We start from the raw sequence: 17,308 nt of genomic DNA, 5'->3' as shown, positions 1-17,308 counted from the left end.
CTGGCATTTCACCGCGAAAAAGGGCAGCCAGGACAAGTAATAGGTTTTAGGCTGTTTTGTGACATGAGTTGGCATGCTTGTGACGGGCCGATGTGCCAGCACCAAAACAATTGAGTTTTCTAAGCGCAGCTTGGCCGCTCCAGTACTCCCCTCTCCAGCTAGTAATTATAGACATGAAGGTTTTATCCTCAAGTCATAAGCAGTGCAGCCAGTTCATGCCACACAATCACTGCAGGCTTACGTCACTGTGACATTCCTTATTAACCACCTCCATCACTGGGACGTCTCCTCTTCAGGATGCCTGGACCGTTGAGCGGTAGTAAAAATGAAATATTACAGCTGACGATAGCAGTGAAGCATGACAAGCTCAAGTAAAATGACAGCCTCAATTGCAATGATGACAGCATCCTCAAAATAATAACTTTAACACTCAGTGACTCATAAAGAGGAAGGTGGCCAGGACACACAACTGTAACATGGGCTTACTGTTTTGGTACAAGAAAACTGCATATGGGGGGAAAATATTCTGGCAGAGTAGAAGATCCGGGGCTGAAAGAGAGGTCAATTTGAGGTGTTTCATTGTGAGGTGTTTCATTGTGGGGGAAAAAAAACATTTAGCACAGATAAAGGAAAAAATAAATAAATCTCAGTAACAACTTAATGACCTCCACCTGAGACTTCAGCACACATCACTGAGTGGATCATACCCAAACACATGCAGCATGCAGATATGTGCAAACACACACCACTCAGACTGAAACAGACTCGCAGCGGAAGTGTGAAATATATTAAATCTGCGCCACCATTCGCACATGACGACACTCTGCAGCTTGTTCTTTTAACTCAAAACTAATTTATCTACTTGGGTTCATATAAATCAGAAACTCTTCTGTGAGAAGAATCTGTTTCAGTCAGAACTGGAATAAAAGCTACCATCATACCACATATCAGTCCGTATGTCCAATACATCTCACTTTCCACTCAAAGACAATGGAGCAGGAATGAAGACAAGACAAAAAAGTGAGCGTTTTTACCTGTGTCCAAGCCTTTAGGACGAGGGTTACACTGCTTGTACCCTTGACAGCTCCTCATCTCCATGAGCTGAGCATGGAGTGAGTTCAAAACGTCCCGATCCACTGCGTACACTGCATTGGTCAGCTGCAAATTCAACACAATCGCACACACTTCAGTGAAATTGCGTTTGGAAGTCTATTGACCCCTTTTGTGAAGGATCCATATAAAATCTTATACATTTACAACATATACGAAACATCTTTATTCAATTTGACTATTATACATCAGGCATTCCATTGTTTTATAGCCCTCTGGGGAAAAAAAAAAAAGTAGGGCTGAACTAATTTTACCCACTGCTTCTCAAAAATGCTACAGTGTATTTGAGTTAAATGTGACATGGTGTAAAAATCCCCAACATAGCATTCAGTTGAACCGCTGTGAAACTGTTTTAGATGGAGAAAAATGAGCTCTTCTCATGGAAGATCCCTTTAAAGCTTGGAATAACATATTCTAAAATCCCATGATACATGTACAAACACATGATATTTCGCACAGTACTGTGTGAACCATGTACGACAGAGCAGTTAAAAATGGTTTTAAAAGACAACGCTGGAGTGCACAGTGAGAAAAAGCACAGGGGGAATGACAGTAGACAGCTCTTCACCCACCTGGTAGGGGTCACTGTTGAGATCAAAGTATTCCAGGAAGCCGGTGGAAAACTCGCAGAAGAGCGTGTTGTGGGTCTCGTTGATGGTTCTCAGACACCAGTAAGTGTTGTTGTTGGAGCTGGTGCATGCACAGAATCCACCCACTAGAAAATAATTGACATTGTCATCATCGTCAGCCTGGGTCCTCTCACACAAAGACATAAAAGTGAGGTGTGGAATAAATTTAGCAGAGCTCTGGAAATGTAGTAAACACTAGAAAAGAAGCTTCTAATACTGACTGACACAGGAAGGCTCTTATCTGCCATAATGGTGAATTGAGAAGCTTGAGCTAAATGTACACACATGTCCAGAAGGGAGCGGTCTGCCAGTGGTCATTGTTGTGGGTGAAGCAGGTGAGGCCTGGCAGGCTGCAGTCGTCTCCTTTCCTCAGCCGCTTCTTCTCCTTTCTTTCCTTCTTCCTCCTGCGGATCTCGTTGTACAACTGGGTCTTCCCGTCGATTTCCTGTGTGGCCTCCCTGTTAGACAAAAACATGGCAGAATTTCTTAAAGGCTGATGCAAACATGACATCAGCCCCTATCCTCTCTGGTGCCTGTAAGCACAGTAACGGATGATATAAGGGGGACTTCCACAAGACATCAACCGTGCCAGGATATGACAGCTTGTTTACTTTTATGTTTAAGTTCTTTCTACGTCCAATTTTCTCTGGGATGATATTCCAGCCACCGTCCCCTCTTCCTGCCTGTCTTAACACACAACAGGCACCGCTGAAAACAGCTGCTTTGTATTGGCATAATCGGTTCCCAGTGTTTGCTGGTGCAAGTTGATCACTGCATTTGAGAGGCCGACTGATTTCCCCTCTGTTAAATCATTCCATCTTACCATGCAACTCAATCACTTCCAGACACACACATGAAATAGATCCATCTGTTTTGTCATTTTCACTCCATTCAGGGACCCAACAATCAATGAAAGTTTGTAAAAAGCATGCTCCGTATGAAACCTGGGAAAGTTAAAGGGTCACAAACATCAACACAACACACGACACAAATACTTTATGAACAGGTCATCTGTTACCTAAATAATAACTAATATTCTGACATGCAGAGACCATGCAGATGGGGGGGGGGGGCAACAATTCCACACTTGAACAAATACACACGATCTGGATGCTGTCAGTTACAGATGTCAGGATTGCATGTCCATAATTAAAGGGGAAATGAAACTCACTTAAACGGATGGAGTTGATCTTTCCTGCTCTTCAATCTCTCTGCCTTGTTTCTGTGTCCTTTGCTATAATAGCTGGTTTTATAAACAGAGAAAGAGACTAAGGACGGTAGAAGAAAACTCTTTGTCTGTGTACTCTAACAGGGTTTGACCTAAGGTCTAAAACAAACTACAAATGACTTGCATTTTGTGTAGAAATCTAAAAAAAAACAAAAAACACAGAATTTTTGATAGTGTAATCAACGACTAACCTCTTTCCACAGTCACACTCGTCCGGTCGAGTCCTCTTCAGATGGCCTCTGACTTCTCGAAGGTTTTTTATTTTGTCTTGAAGTGCTTCGATCTATAGAAAAAATTATGTCACTGAATCCACAAACGATTTGTTTCCCATTATTATTTATTTCATCAGTACAACTTCCCACTCACCTCCTGGTCCACATAGCTCTTGTGATCCTTCCAGGCTCTGGAGGACTGGTAGATTTCTCTCTCACAGTGGACGCTGTCATTCATCAAGATGTAACATCTGAAAAAACATCTCCAAAAAATGTATCCTGCCCTTCACATAAACATAAATGCAAATGAGAAGTTCCCCATCAAGATGTCCTTTAATAATCTAAGAAGGATGGATTTCTTACTTGTGGGTGACTTTCACAGAGTTCGGGTATCCCACTGCATTGGTATCATCTGCCAGCATCTCCTCTGAACCGTCATCAGATCCCCAGTCGAAGTCTGGATCCTCCGGGCTGTAGTGACGTTTTGAGATGGCACGGCGGTGGATGGCTGACTGGTCATCCGCTTGCAGGTCAATGTCATAAATCTGACCCTCAAACTCCACAGAAAGAGATCTGGCAGGCCGTGTGTGGACAAAACGAGGGTGATTACCTGTTAGGAAACAAGAAAACTCACTCAGGCTGCATCAACTGCCTTGGTTGAATGAGATTCTATCTGGATCTTATCTGAATATCTCAAGACAAAAAGATATTCTACTAAAGCTGCACTTCATCTGAACAACACTAGAGGGCAACAAACCATTTTAAGAATGCAACACTGGCAGAACATCCACACACGAAGCAACCCATAGACTTGTTACAAGATATTTGTTTTAAACAGAAATCTGCCTCCTTTAACAGCCTAAATAATCTATTTGAAAGTAATTGAGACTTGAGCCTTTACAGACTGATTTCATTCAACTGGCAGTGAAGATAGACATAAATGACAAAATCCCATACAGCATGAATAACCAATTCCGTATTGTTAAAATAACAAAATGTTCATGCACATTCTTAGAAGAGAAGAGGAGAGAACATTTAAATGTATACTCACGTTGACCTGCTGAAGAAGAGAACTGTCGGTGGGCCCGGCGGTCCGTACTGGATGGTTTGTACGGAGTTTCTTCACAGTCACAGGCCTTCTCTCGGTTGTCATAACTGCTGCGGGGCTTCAGGCTGCGAGGCCTCTTTCTGGAGCCTTCTTTCGAGCCACCTTTACACTTCTGTATCCTCCACTTCCCTGTGATCTCCTCCACACAGTGCCATTTCTGTCAGTAGGAAAAAGGAAACTTAAACTAGGAGAACAAATACCCACTCTCAGTTTTCCACAGGCTGGAGTGTACGTGGTCTGAGGGCCCTCCCACGACTTGTAGTGATGACTTCTAATTTCAATGCAAAAATCTTTTATGACGAGAGATTCTTTTTGAAAAAAATATTTAATGAACAGCTCAGACAGATCTTGAAATCCTGGCATCTAAAAGCTGCAATAATGATAAACCAAAAGAAAACTATTAGGTCTATCTGGTAACTGAAAAACAAATAAGAAACACTCTCACACTGGGCATGTCGATGTTAAGTGCATCATCAACATAATTGCATAAATGCACATCCCCACACAACATCATCTGTCTTTCTCAACTTGCGTTCCACCATGAAAGGAAAGTTTTGGGGTTAATTGCTGTGAGTAATGCTGCAGATTAAACCCCATACATAAACAGAAAAGACACATCTGTAGAGTGTAGTGCAGATGACCAAAGCAAAGTGTGGGAACGAGGGTCCAAACAAAGAGGCGTAAGGCAGATCAGGTTTCCTCTGGAGGAGCTTACGGGCCCAGCGGTGCGGTTGTGTCCGCATTAGACAAGACGCAAGGGAGAGACATGTATCGTCAATGGAGGATGAAAACAATCACCGTCTTTCTTTATCCTTTCTTTTCATCCGTCCTGCTGCGAGTGGCTTAACCCGTTAAGACCAGATGCAACATGTGCATGTACCACTGAAGCAGCAGCCCAGCAGAAAGTTGTGAGAAACATAAAAGGAGGGGAGTGGTTAGTAAGAGCCTGATTTGCTGCCAGAGATACAGCGGCTGCTTAAAACGCTTACGTGGCTTCCAACAAATGTCATTTTACGGCCATCTGGGTTCGCAATTAAAGATTCATTTCACAGGACGCTTCCTGGTTTGATTTTGTTAGCAGCAGAAAGGATGATAATGCATGCTGAAGCACGAATGAAAAGCACCGCAAGCCACTCGCACCGTCTTGCCCCCCTACGATGTACAGTCACTTTAAAGGGAATGTTATATACAGCTGAACTACCGCACACATACTTTTGCGTGCACTACACGCTTTTGAGTTCAACCAAAATTGCTTTGTTGCTGTCTTTAATAAGTGATTGTTACATACACACATTTATGTGGTCATAAAACGGATCTGGATTGCATTAGTAAGACCTTAGAGACCGTGCCCGTCATTTAACACTACCTGAAATTTGTAACAATTTGTATAGCTCTGGCCTGTCTGCACCAAGGCCGCATACTGTACCATCTGGCTGTTAGTCTGCCAGAAAATTAATGACCACAGATGAAAGGAAAGTACCCACAAATGAATGGACCACAAAACAGCCCAAAAGAGAGCCATTATAAACCAAGTGACGCACTTGTACAGGGTGTTTCACTTGTGGCTCTGCAGAATTCTTCAACTGGTAGCAGGGAGGTCACTTCAAGTGTGTGTTCATAATTGTTAGAAAACTTGTTTGTAGTGGGAGGATTTGAACGTTTGCGGTAGTCTTTCTTTTACCTGTCCAGGCTGCTCACATGGAGTCTGGAATTCAGCCTGCTGGCAAGTCTCTCTGACCTTCTTGTACTTGGGAAGGCTGTTCGTGTGTTGAGTGCTCACAGAGTCATCCTTCTTTCTCACGATCTTTCTGCAAGACACAACATGTAAATGAACAGAAGAGGAAGACTGTATTAGGTATGTGACTTATTCAGGGGGTAAACACACACACACACACACACACACATAAATATACCAATTAAAATGAACTAAATTAAGTTGTCTGAAAAAGAATGTTGTGTACCTCTGTTTTGGCTAACCCTGTGTGATCTCATGGTGTTGGCCAATGAATGGATAAGTTATAGAGTGTCTGCATGTGCATGAGGGTTTGGGCATGGAGCAGCTTAGCCTCAGTTTAGGCTGCTTGACCCCAGCTTAGCATAAAGTTCAACTGCCCCTGTCTTCACAGCCATCACTACAAGAACTGGCTCAATGTGGCTCATTCTTCGTTTTGCCCATGCCAATAACACCCCCCCACCCCCCTAACCGTCACTTCTTCTTTCCCCCACTCTCTGCCAACATGTCTAAACCGCCCATGAACCAGTGACAAAATGACAAGGAAAACAAGGCACAGAACAGCCTGACAGTAAGGACATTTCCTTTTCTGGTTCTCTGTAGAGAAGACAGCCAGCATTCACACACTAGCTGGGCCGTTGTCTCTTGGCTTTTAACAGCCAACAGTTGTTGATGTCACTCCCTGACGACTGCGTCACATAGATGATGAGGTTTTACAACAACACAGTCAGTCCCAGCTGTCATTCAGCATTTCACAGCCTCTGAAGTAGTACTGTAAGGTCCTGTGAGGGTATCAAATCACAGAGAATATCACATGACCCATGACAGAACTGCACAACAAACATTAGCTACTGCGAGTGTTCTGCGACATGTGTGCCTGAGTAACAGAGAGAGGTCCGAGCAGGCTAATCTCAGCATTTAGCTACAAGTCTTCCAGTAGACAGCCATTGCAAATAGTTTGGATAAATGAGGTAAGAGCTTAAAAAAGCTAAAGGCCTTACAGAGTAAAGGTCATTCACTTTTTTTCACTTATTTTCCCCCATAAAGAGCAGTAAATATATCAGCTCCAGACTAGCGTATGTGTATGCGTGGCAACAGCACTAACGAGAGCTTCTCTTACACTCTTGAATACATGTCTGCAGATGTTGATGCAGTCATTGGCAAATGAGCAAATTAGTGGAGTTGGGAGGCCTCAGCCAGCAATTCAGAAAAAACAACAACAGAGATTTCAAGACAATGATTGTGTGTAAAATAAAAGCTGAAAATAAGTTTGTGACATACCATAACAAGATTATTACATATACTGGCAGTGTAATCTGTCCCATTCCTTTGGTTTTCTTTTGTCATGGGCACCTTGATCTAGTCAGGACAAGCTCGATAGGATAGATAGTCCCCCCTAAATGTCACGAGTCTGTCAGTATACCCCAGCCAGATTATAGGTATCATTTTCTGCAACATATACGTCACGACAAAGGAGAGGTTGATTAAAGAACGGAGAAAGCTTGTGTGCACTGTATCCAGTTGCATGCACTGTGAAGAAAACAGTGCTTGGTCAAATGTTTGCAGCAGCGGCTGCAGCATTCCGCAGCAGAAAGCTGGTGTCACGTGAGCCTTCAAGCCATTCCTCAGGTAACATCATCCCTGAGCCTGGATATTCTGTGTTTATTTTGCATACATTTAGCTCAGCTATGTAACTGAAATGCATCTTCCTTCTGTCTCCACTGGTTCAAAAACTGCAGGCTAAGTCCCATTTGCAAGGCCTCCATAAAGCACAAAGACTCGTTTTGTTTTTCCTATAAATGACCTGGTTAAACAGATGTCAGCACCCCTAGCATGAACCATCATAATTTGACAGCCGTTTATAGCTTTACCAAACAACTTAGAACACTTCCATCTCCTCCACCATCACTGCCTTCCAAACCGACTGTGGTCAGGAAATATCTGTCTGATAACAAATAGCTGGGGAAAGCAGCTGTGTTGCTTGAACAGGGTACATGTACCGAGTTGAACACATTTTGGGTTCATGTAAAACTTTTGCCAGGTTTAGGTGACACACAATGCTCTGCAATGACATGGATGTTCCTGTGGTGTGGACGAGGAATAAAGAAACCCAGCTTACCCTCGTTCCACCAGGAATGTGTCTCGCCAGACTTTTGGTTTCCGGTTGGGTTTGAATCTGGGAGAACAAAATGGACAAAGTTTATAGAATTCATATGGTCTATCCTCTACAGTGTGTCGGGTACAAAGCTAGCCAAGATTATGGAAGTTGATCACAGAAAACTCAAAACCTTGTGGGTTCAAGAGAACGGTGTAAATGCTCTTGAGTATTAAACAGATTATCACTGTAATTTCATTTTCTCTGAAAGTTTTTTTGTGCAGATACATAAACAATAGATACTTTGTTAAGGACAGTCATTTTCCCTTCACATTGTACATTGTTAGCTCAGTGGGTTTTGTGGAGAAACACATGATTCAGCTTGCAAACAAATTCTGCAGGAAACGTAATAAAGACCTCAGCAACTTGGGGCCAAAGTCCCACAGCCAAGAAAATAATCCGCCAAACTAGCCTGAACCCACTTGGTGCTCAGCTGGAGCAAAAGCAATCATTTAGACTGTGGCAATTTGCATTTGCTCAGTAATGGCCAATGAAGAGAACTGTTACATATATCATGCACACTGTGCAATTATTGTTCAAAATATCCATTACAGCATGGCATGATGGATCCATACAAACCTATTGCCAGTCCGTTCCTGTTCCAGCAGCTTAAGGATGGACTTTCCATCCATGTCTGGGGGCGTGTCCAGTCCCGCAATGTGGAGGATTGTGGGAGCCAAGTCAATGTTCAGCACTAGATGAGGGTTTCTGAAGTACATGTAGACAGAGTTTAATATATTTTGTGCATAAAGTGAAATTATATAAGAAGAAACGACCATGAGGACAAAATTATTGGAGAGAGAGAGAACATTTAGAATGTCAAGCATGCAGTACAGTACAGTCTAGCCCATACATTCAGAAACAATTAACCTTGTAAGCCAATGATCTTAATTGTTACTCACACAGCTCCAGGCTCCACATTGGGTCCTCTCAGGAAGAATGGAACGCGGATATCAAAATCATAAGGCATTGATTTCCCCTTGACTAACCCAAACTGACCAATGTGGTAGCCATGATCGGCTGTATAGATGATGTAAGTGTTGTCCAGCTCTCCAGTTTCCTCCAGCATGTCGTAAACCTATGTAAAGTAAGCAACTATGAAAAGATGTACTTTGGACAAAAAATGTTTAGAGCAACTTGAAGTCTATAGATAATTATATTTACCTTCTGCACAGAGTCATCCACAGACAAAAGTGTCTGGAGCCTTTTACGATGCAGGAAGTTAGTGAACTCCATGTGGATTGGTTTCATGGGGCCTGTGTACTGCATGATCCAATGTTTGTCCATATTTGGGGCATAGTTGTAGCTAGGGGTGCTAGAAAGACAAAGAAGGGACAAAGGCAAAAACTGCTGTGTTTAGGTCTGATAGAACATATGCAAGGTACATGATGATCTCACATAGACATATGAAAATCTTTCTCAACATCTCTCTACATGCGACTCTACAAGAGCGCGTGTAAGATGCCAAAAAACACCTGTCTGCTACTTTTCGCAAACTGCTGCACAGCAACAGGTGCCACAGTTGTCCACTGTGTTTGACATGCATCAATAGTTACTCTGTTTGTTGACGGAAATGTCTTAATACTCTGTAGCCAGCACCTTCGCCATTTTTCCACACCCCTCTCGGACCATCTCTCCTCTCACACAGAGACGAGAGTCTCCTCGCTCCACTGCGCTCTTGGCACTGACAAGTCATTTGAGGGTTGGCACATGCTTATGAAAATAACAGGCCCCAAAGTCAAGTTTGCAACAACTTCTGGACCAAAAACTCAATAAGTCATGGTCATTTGAAATAGGGGGAATAACAAGAGAGAATAAACAGCAAGAGGGAGGGAGAGTTATAATTGGTGAAGCTGTTCACCCGACTGTGGAGTCAGCTGAAGAGTTCAGACAAAAGATAGAGAATACAGTATGACTGCTTTCAAGGCTTTCTAGGGCTGAAAGCATCACTCACACAGACAGACATGAATCACAATTTTGTCACCTTTGGAATCTGTAGTGTTGGAGCTATTTCACTTCAGCAATTTCACTTTACTCCTAAAACAAGCAGCAGTAAAACAAATTAAATGGCTTCAGCTGTAAATAAGCAGCCCTTAGAATCAAAACTTTGAGGCTTAATGAAGACCTGCTATGAGAGTCGATTTGCTCTCACTGTCTAAGCTGCCTTCTGTCCTCATCTCCTCAGGCCTGCTTTGTGAGAAGGGTGAACTCTTCACCCACTTATCAGGCGGTCTAATAAGCCCCACAAAGAGACCTGTCTCTGGGCAATGGGCCACCAAGGTATGGGGCCCTGAGCACCAGGGAACCAAGAATGCGGAGGTCAGTGGAATGAAGCCGGTCCATAGGAGAGGTCACACCTGTCTCATATAGGTCTGAGTTTTTGGGTCACAGCCTTCTTGTGACTTTATAAAACTTACCACAGACTCATCCCATGCCATTATTAGTAACTTTCCCCAAAGCAATTTGTTAGGTTATGATCAGAATTACTTCCATCCCACCCTGCTATCATAAGACATGCAACTGAGAAACCACATCAACTCTGTAGTATTTAAAACAGATCACAGCTGAGCCTACATCTGAGGAACTCAGCAAAAACACCTACAGTGTGGAATGTTAATGACATTAACATCAAGTCCTCCTCTGCTATTGTGGCTGTCAAAAGTACAGACGCTCACTTGATTTATGAGGCTGCTCCTCCTTTACTGCCATGAAGTCTCTTCCCACCCCTGAGCACAGCACACTTCAGCTGTATAAAGAATCTGCTGCAAAAATAAAGTGTCTCTCAGCAGATATAAAGCATATACCATATCTTCCTAAATAAACACAAACTGGAAGAATGTCAAACAACAATTCTAGCTACACAAGAGAATTCCTAATCCCTCCCTAACCTATAATGAAAGCAGATATCCAGCAAACATCAAAACATCCACCCTACAAACCACCTGTGCTCTCCATAGTAACCTTGTCAAATATTCTACACACTGCACCTACACAAAATCACTCAGGCAACACTTTTAGTCACCCATGGGCCCCTGCTCCACCCCCTTCACTCGGAGGCTCCGGTTAAAAATAAATTAATAAAGTCACAAAGGGTGTTCCAAAGCACACAATGCATTCCTCACGCCCCAGGAGCCATAGGGAGAAACTACTGATTGATATGGACAGGGTCAGGAAGTCCTTTACGGATTACGCAGGACGGGAGGAAGGAGTGAGCAGAGCGAGCTGGGATGAGAACAGGAGATGAAACTGGGAAATACGGACGGAGATAAACAGAGATTCACAGATGGAAGTACAGATTTAGAGGTAAATAAAAGAATGTTAAGTTAGACAGAAAGTGAGAGGAAGGCACACTGAAAGCAGCTGGAATCCAGTGGAGCTGTGCACTCCATGAGCCTGTTGGATGGCACAGTGCCAGTGGAACGACTAAGAGTGAATCGCAGCGCCGCCTCAGCTGAAAAGATGAGAGTTGAGGGAGGCCACTGCTGGCTTGGCATGAACGTAGTGCTATGTTAAAAAGCAATCCCTGATCTGTGCCATGGTAGGTGCCCCTGCTATTTTTGGATGATAAATCATTTTGATTTCACACTCGACTTGTCAGCCCTCACAGCCTCTAAGCAACCTGTCATCCCTGGGGATTGAGGGGCGTGCCTACTGTCATCATGTAAGGCACACCTAATCATAAAAACTCAATTGGCTGTCAAAGAGGAAAATCTGAAAAGCTTGTATGGGAACTAAACATTATTTTACTGGGCTAAAAAGGGATTAAGTCTGAACGTGACTTCGGGCATTACTCACATGTGCTGTGAAGCATTTGGGAAGAGCTCAGCATACTGTGGAGCTGAGTCTTCTGGGCCATGAGGAGCAGCGTGGCTGATGACCATCATCACAGGACGGTGGGGGTACATCTTCTTGGACACGCGGAAGAAGTTGATGCTGTCGTTGGTGATCAGATCAGTGAAATAATCCTTTGAAAACGAGAGAGATTCAAGCGTCGTTATCAAGTGCTGCAAAGCGAAAAGCCACATCTAGAGAGGTCTAAAAATAAAGGTGGGATTGAGGGAAAATACTAAACAGCACAAGCTTTGATAAAACACGTTTGCAGTCCAATCACCGTGACATGTTGCTTTTCCTCGTCTAGTCGTTTTCAAATAAATTAAGAGGAGCCAGCAGGGATATGAAGTGAGGCCATTGAGTACACTACAGTACCAATCTGTCGAGTCAACAGCTGGCAGCTTGCCTGTGTGAGTGTGTATACACGAGTGTGTGTGGGTTTGAGTCTCTGTGTGTATGTGTATACAGTATATGGGCTGTTGCCCCATCAGTGAATCTCTGCACTATTGAATGTGACACCACTTGATGGTGAGGGAAGCCTGGCGCTTTCAAATGGTATGTTGTTATGACAGCTCCCACCCTCTGCTCCTCTGTAAGCCATTCATTCTGTTTCTGCTACTTAGCTTCATTCTAGTCGATCCATTTTACTTTCCCTTGCTTTCCACTGATTTACTCGCAGATAGAATGGAAGACACAAAGAGAAGATCTCTAAAGATGTAAGCCGCTGGCAATACTCAAGTGAGTGATTACACAGTGCGGTGTTTTTCAAAATGTAGTGGATTAGGCAAAGAGAGGACAACTGAATTAGTAAAACTAACTGTCAGGAGCTTAGGCTCAGGAAATGCAGAATTGTTACAACAAAAACCTCAAAGGAGTGGCACTTTATCCAAACCTTTATTCCAGGGGAGGTTGAGTCAGCACAGTAGGCAACACCCTGAACTAAAATCCGGATTTGCCAAGTTTCCTACAGCAGATTAAGAATTCTACCTGTTATTTTGGCATACTTTTGTCGCCTGGCAAACAATAAATGGAAGGGAGTGCCAGGCTGAGAATGAAAGGGTAAAGGGTGATTTCCCTGAAATGTCAGAAGTGGGTTTGGCTGATTCATCTTGTCCCTATTAATAGTTTTTTATAGTCAGGCCAGCTTTAATGGCCTGGCGGCTTAACATGCCCATGGAGGGTGATGATTACGCACACATGGCAAAGCACTGCCACGCACTCCGATGCTGCCAGCTCCTAAAATCTGAGCCACTGGTGCTAAGGACTCTGGCAGGTCAAAAGGAAGTGACAGTGTCATGGGGAGTGCTTGGCCAGCAGCTATAAAATAGTCAGGAGGGTGATGAGTATCACTTTTCCCATTTGGAGCTATGAAGTAGTAAGCGGCAATAATGTGATGCCAAGTTGTTAGTACAGGGCTAAATTTCTTGACAATATCCTTGTGATTGTCTAAGATTATAAACTTTGGAAGAACCTACAGCTCGGTCAGTACAGCGGGGTGCTTTAGAGTTAAATTCACAAAGTCTGTACATAAAGGATAATGAGGAGGAATTTTATTAGCCATAAAAATAAAACAAGCCAGATGTGGTGATATGTTGATGTCAACAGTGCTGTTACTCTAGGGAAATTTTAAATGAAAGTGTATGAACAATATCCTCAAACCAAGTCTGTTATAGAAAGATCCTTGACAAAAGCTCCAACTTAAATTAACTCATCCACTTACAGACGGAAAATTTGATGGGATTTAACTGAATGAAATTACTGAGCAAATGTCTCGTCTACATGCAATAACTCGATGTGCCAGCTGCAAAATCCTGCATGAAATCCCTTAAACCTCTCACACTGTGTGAATCTAAAAAAGAGCTGTGGTTCTCTTCGTGGTGGCAGGTGATGGGTTTTAGCAGTAAATTGCAAATATTGTGTCCATTTGGTTTCAAACCACAATCTGCTGACCAAGTCCGTGTCATGTAAACAGCCTGGCCTCAGCTTGTGGGTCATTTTACACCTTGGTCCAAGTTGGCTGAAGAACAGCAGTCCAAACATTTGTTTGCCCATCTCTTTGGCCAAATCTCCTCATTGATTTGTGTATACGGGACTGCCCGACCTGGGACGATACTGGCACAGAACCATGAAAACTAACTGACAGCTCTTACAAAAACATATGTGGAAGATTGATGACCTATACAATCCAGAGCCTCAACAGGCGGCTGATTGGAAAATGAAAACACATCCTGAGGCTGACAATATGAAAGGGAAATTTGATTTCCTATTTTCCTGTGGTATTTTAGTAAAAAAAAAAGCTAAACTGCACAGCACGATACTAAAATGAGGGGAAAAGCAGACCGTGTGAGAGACACAAACAACCACAAGGTGGTACTTATCGCAAGTGACTTTGGCTTCTCATAAAGATGTTTCAGTTCTAGTGTCTAAATATTGAGGAAAGGTGCGTCATAATAAAGGGATGCTGCAGAGAGAGACGCCTAAGCTCATTCCCTCTAATTCTCATGACAGAATTCCTGCCAGCCTGAATCATAACACGGTGATAAGTGAAGTGCTTCACTGTCTGTATTTATAAATGAGTGGAACCTGCAATTTGTCAGACCAAGTCTTTATATTAAGTCATAAAGGAAGAACAAATTAGTGAGAAATCATGTGAACACATACCTTGGCATAGTCAGCACCATGTTTCTCCTTGAAACCATTCCGACAGACAGTGTAATTATAGAAGCGGGAATTTTTTATCAATCCGACCCATTCACGCCACCCAGGTGGGATGTAGCTGCCATTGTACTCATTGAGGTACTTGCCGAAGAAGGCTGAGGAGGACAGGAGAGAAAGAAAGGCTTTAAATACGCAGGCCTTGGGGTACCAACGCATGTTTTCGGTGCTCTTTTAAGGTTGCGCTGCATCTATGACTTTATCTGTGCGAGATGCTCAGCTTTTCTTTACTTGCCCCCCCCCCCCTACCACCACCACCCCCCCCCCCCCCCCCCCCCCCTTTCTCTGACGAGTTTGGTAGGGAGCCAGACTGTCCCAAAGCAGGCTGACTGCAGAGTAACACATGAGCTTGAAAGCCGCAGGCCGTGCTGCAGCCAACATGACCCTGAGCTGAGCCGAGGGCGCCCATCACTCACACGGACACAGTCTGATGAGACATAATGGTGACCTGGCATGCTCAATCCATTTGGGTTTCTCACAGCCATGCTGTGTTGTGGAGACATGCTAAGTGTAAAATTTTCATCAACATGTGAGTTCAAAAAAATGAAGTATGAAGTGTCATATCTTGCTCAAAAGTGTGAAGGTACCCAGTACAGATAAACAATAAAAACAGCTCAGTTCACTGGTAAAGATACCACATTGTTTTAATGCTGATCATTCTATCGAAGGGTTTGTATTTGTGTACGCATCTTCACCAACCTGTCCTGTAGCCAGTGTTGTTGAGGTAGACCGCAAAGGAGCGTGGCTCATGCTGGGCTTGCCAAGACGGGGAGGAGCAGTTCTCATTGTTGGTGTAGGTGTTGTGGTTGTGGACGTACTTGCCCGTCAACATGGAGGATCGTGAAGGGCAGCACATGGGTGTGGTGACAAAGGCATTGGTGAAACTCGTGCCACCATCTTCCATTATCTTGCGGGTTTTATTCATCACCTGTAGAGAACCTGGAGCACAAAGCCAAATCATTCTTGCTGTACAGTTAAACTAAAATGTTCATTTTGCTACATGCTGACACACTTGATAAATTCTACAAATACACATTTTTAGTTGATTTCCGTATGTATAGAGTTCAGTTCCTTCGTATTATTTTACAACTCTTTGTCACTCATTTTCTTAGGAGGAAAAGTAATGAAAATTCAGCAGCTGAAAGACCAGATGGCCATTCACGTCTGGTTTATGGCCCGTCTTAAATATTTAATGTAAGGAAAGAAACGCATAAATCCTAATGCAAATGGCCACAAAGACAAAGAAACTTATTACGAACGAAAGGTGAAAGAGTTTAAACAAAATTAAAGCAAACTGACTTTGTTAAGTCAGGGAAAAAACAGGAGCCAAAGAATAAGTCGAAAAAGAGTATTCCAGGAAGAGCAGGAAGTTTGCCAGGCTTACCCAACTCAACATCCTGATCGTCAGTCATGATGAGGATGATGTTGGGCCGGATGTTTCTGCGGTCTCTTTGGATGCGACCCCTGAGGCCCTGAGCCCTGGTGGTGGTAAAGGCCCAGCTGCCTGGAGTCCAGTCCAGGGACAGCAGGGTCAACCAGGACAGCCACTGAATCAGCATGGTGTCCAATACAACAGCCCACAGGATTGGTTAATGGAAGGATTAGTGGAGAGATGGGAGGGAGAAGAGGACCAGCCAGGCTACTCACTCACACCCGTGCAGCTCTCGTAGCCTTGGTTGACTGAGAAGAGACGGGAGGAAAAAAAGAACACATGGATACAATTACAACAAGAAATTGAAAGTGACATAAAGTACTTAAATTTTAAGTAAACCTTTCAGGAAATTAAAGACAGACTTTGTCTATGAACATTCAAGTATATTTAGTTGAGATAAGCTGTGTGAATCTTGTCACAAACACTTAAACAAATCTTCATTATTCATTAGCAAAGAAGCCAGGAAAGAATCTTCTGAGCTTTAGCTTTTGATGGTCCACCAATCAAAGCTTTCCAAACAGTTACAACATATTTTTGCCAACTGAAACTTCATGACTACTGAAATCCAACCACATCAACAATCCTGACCTGAACTTATAAAAGAAGAAAACAAACTCTACGTCTCCCTACCCATTAAAACTACCAAAATTGAGCTGTGAAGACACACAGGGCTCACCTCATGTCTTCTCACAAAATCCTCCAACTTTCTCGTGGTTTTTACCCTCTCGTTCTTAACACACACGCACGGAAACTCTCCATCTCTGTTGCAGAGCTGTTGTTCAGCTAACTGCTGAGATAACACCATTGGCTGTTAGTACTCAACACCCACAGCTGCTCTCCTGTGGGAGCCAATCGTGGCCCACCTTCCACCTGTCACTCAAAAGTCAACCCCCCGGGAGTCAAGCATGACGGAGTGCCGGTGGGGGGAGGGAGTTCAGGCACTGGAGGCGGAGGGAGGGTTCCGCTACATTAACCCCGGTGCCAGTGTCACCAATCACAGATGACCACTGAGTCATCACAAAACTGTGGACCCTCATTCTCACAAAGTCATGGTGGATCATGAAAACTCCTACACATCCTAAATGCAAGAACTAAATTTATGCTTTTGCAAACCTGAACTAGAAGATAATAGATATTTATGGCTTTAGCCCTAATG

At 43.4% G+C, this 17,308-nt stretch overlaps 1 protein-coding gene across 4 annotated transcripts in view; it reads right to left on the bottom strand.

Annotated features, from left to right (window-relative positions):
- The window catches only part of sulf1 (sulfatase 1), a 33,406-nt gene that overhangs the window by 4,440 nt on the left and 11,658 nt on the right, over positions 1-17,308 (bottom strand). For 3 of the 4 annotated variants that reach the window (XM_072378528.1, XM_072378529.1, XM_072378526.1), the window contains exons 2-18: positions 16,105-16,400; positions 15,420-15,659; positions 14,667-14,818; positions 11,970-12,139; positions 9,339-9,489; positions 9,077-9,252; positions 8,754-8,882; positions 8,139-8,195; positions 5,969-6,095; positions 4,231-4,444; positions 3,543-3,789; positions 3,334-3,430; positions 3,159-3,250; positions 2,911-2,982; positions 2,025-2,197; positions 1,683-1,825; positions 1,035-1,158 (exon numbers count right to left, since the gene is read on the bottom strand). In XM_072378528.1, the coding sequence (XP_072234629.1) occupies positions 1,035-1,158; positions 1,683-1,825; positions 2,025-2,197; positions 2,911-2,982; positions 3,159-3,250; positions 3,334-3,430; positions 3,543-3,789; positions 4,231-4,444; positions 5,969-6,095; positions 8,139-8,195; positions 8,754-8,882; positions 9,077-9,252; positions 9,339-9,489; positions 11,970-12,139; positions 14,667-14,818; positions 15,420-15,659; positions 16,105-16,279 (2,539 nt within the window). In that variant the 5' untranslated portion in view covers positions 16,280-16,400. The remainder of the gene's footprint in view (positions 1-1,034; positions 1,159-1,682; positions 1,826-2,024; positions 2,198-2,910; positions 2,983-3,158; positions 3,251-3,333; positions 3,431-3,542; positions 3,790-4,230; positions 4,445-5,968; positions 6,096-8,138; positions 8,196-8,753; positions 8,883-9,076; positions 9,253-9,338; positions 9,490-11,969; positions 12,140-14,666; positions 14,819-15,419; positions 15,660-16,104; positions 16,401-17,308) is intronic. The other variant, XM_072378527.1, reaches the window with a different exon arrangement.

Source organism: Leuresthes tenuis, unplaced genomic scaffold (genome assembly GCF_036924035.1).
Source record: "Leuresthes tenuis unplaced genomic scaffold, fLeuTen1.0.hap1 SCAF_24, whole genome shotgun sequence".
NCBI lineage: Eukaryota > Metazoa > Chordata > Actinopteri > Atheriniformes > Atherinopsidae > Leuresthes > Leuresthes tenuis.
This window is presented reverse-complemented; position numbering and strand designations above follow the sequence as displayed.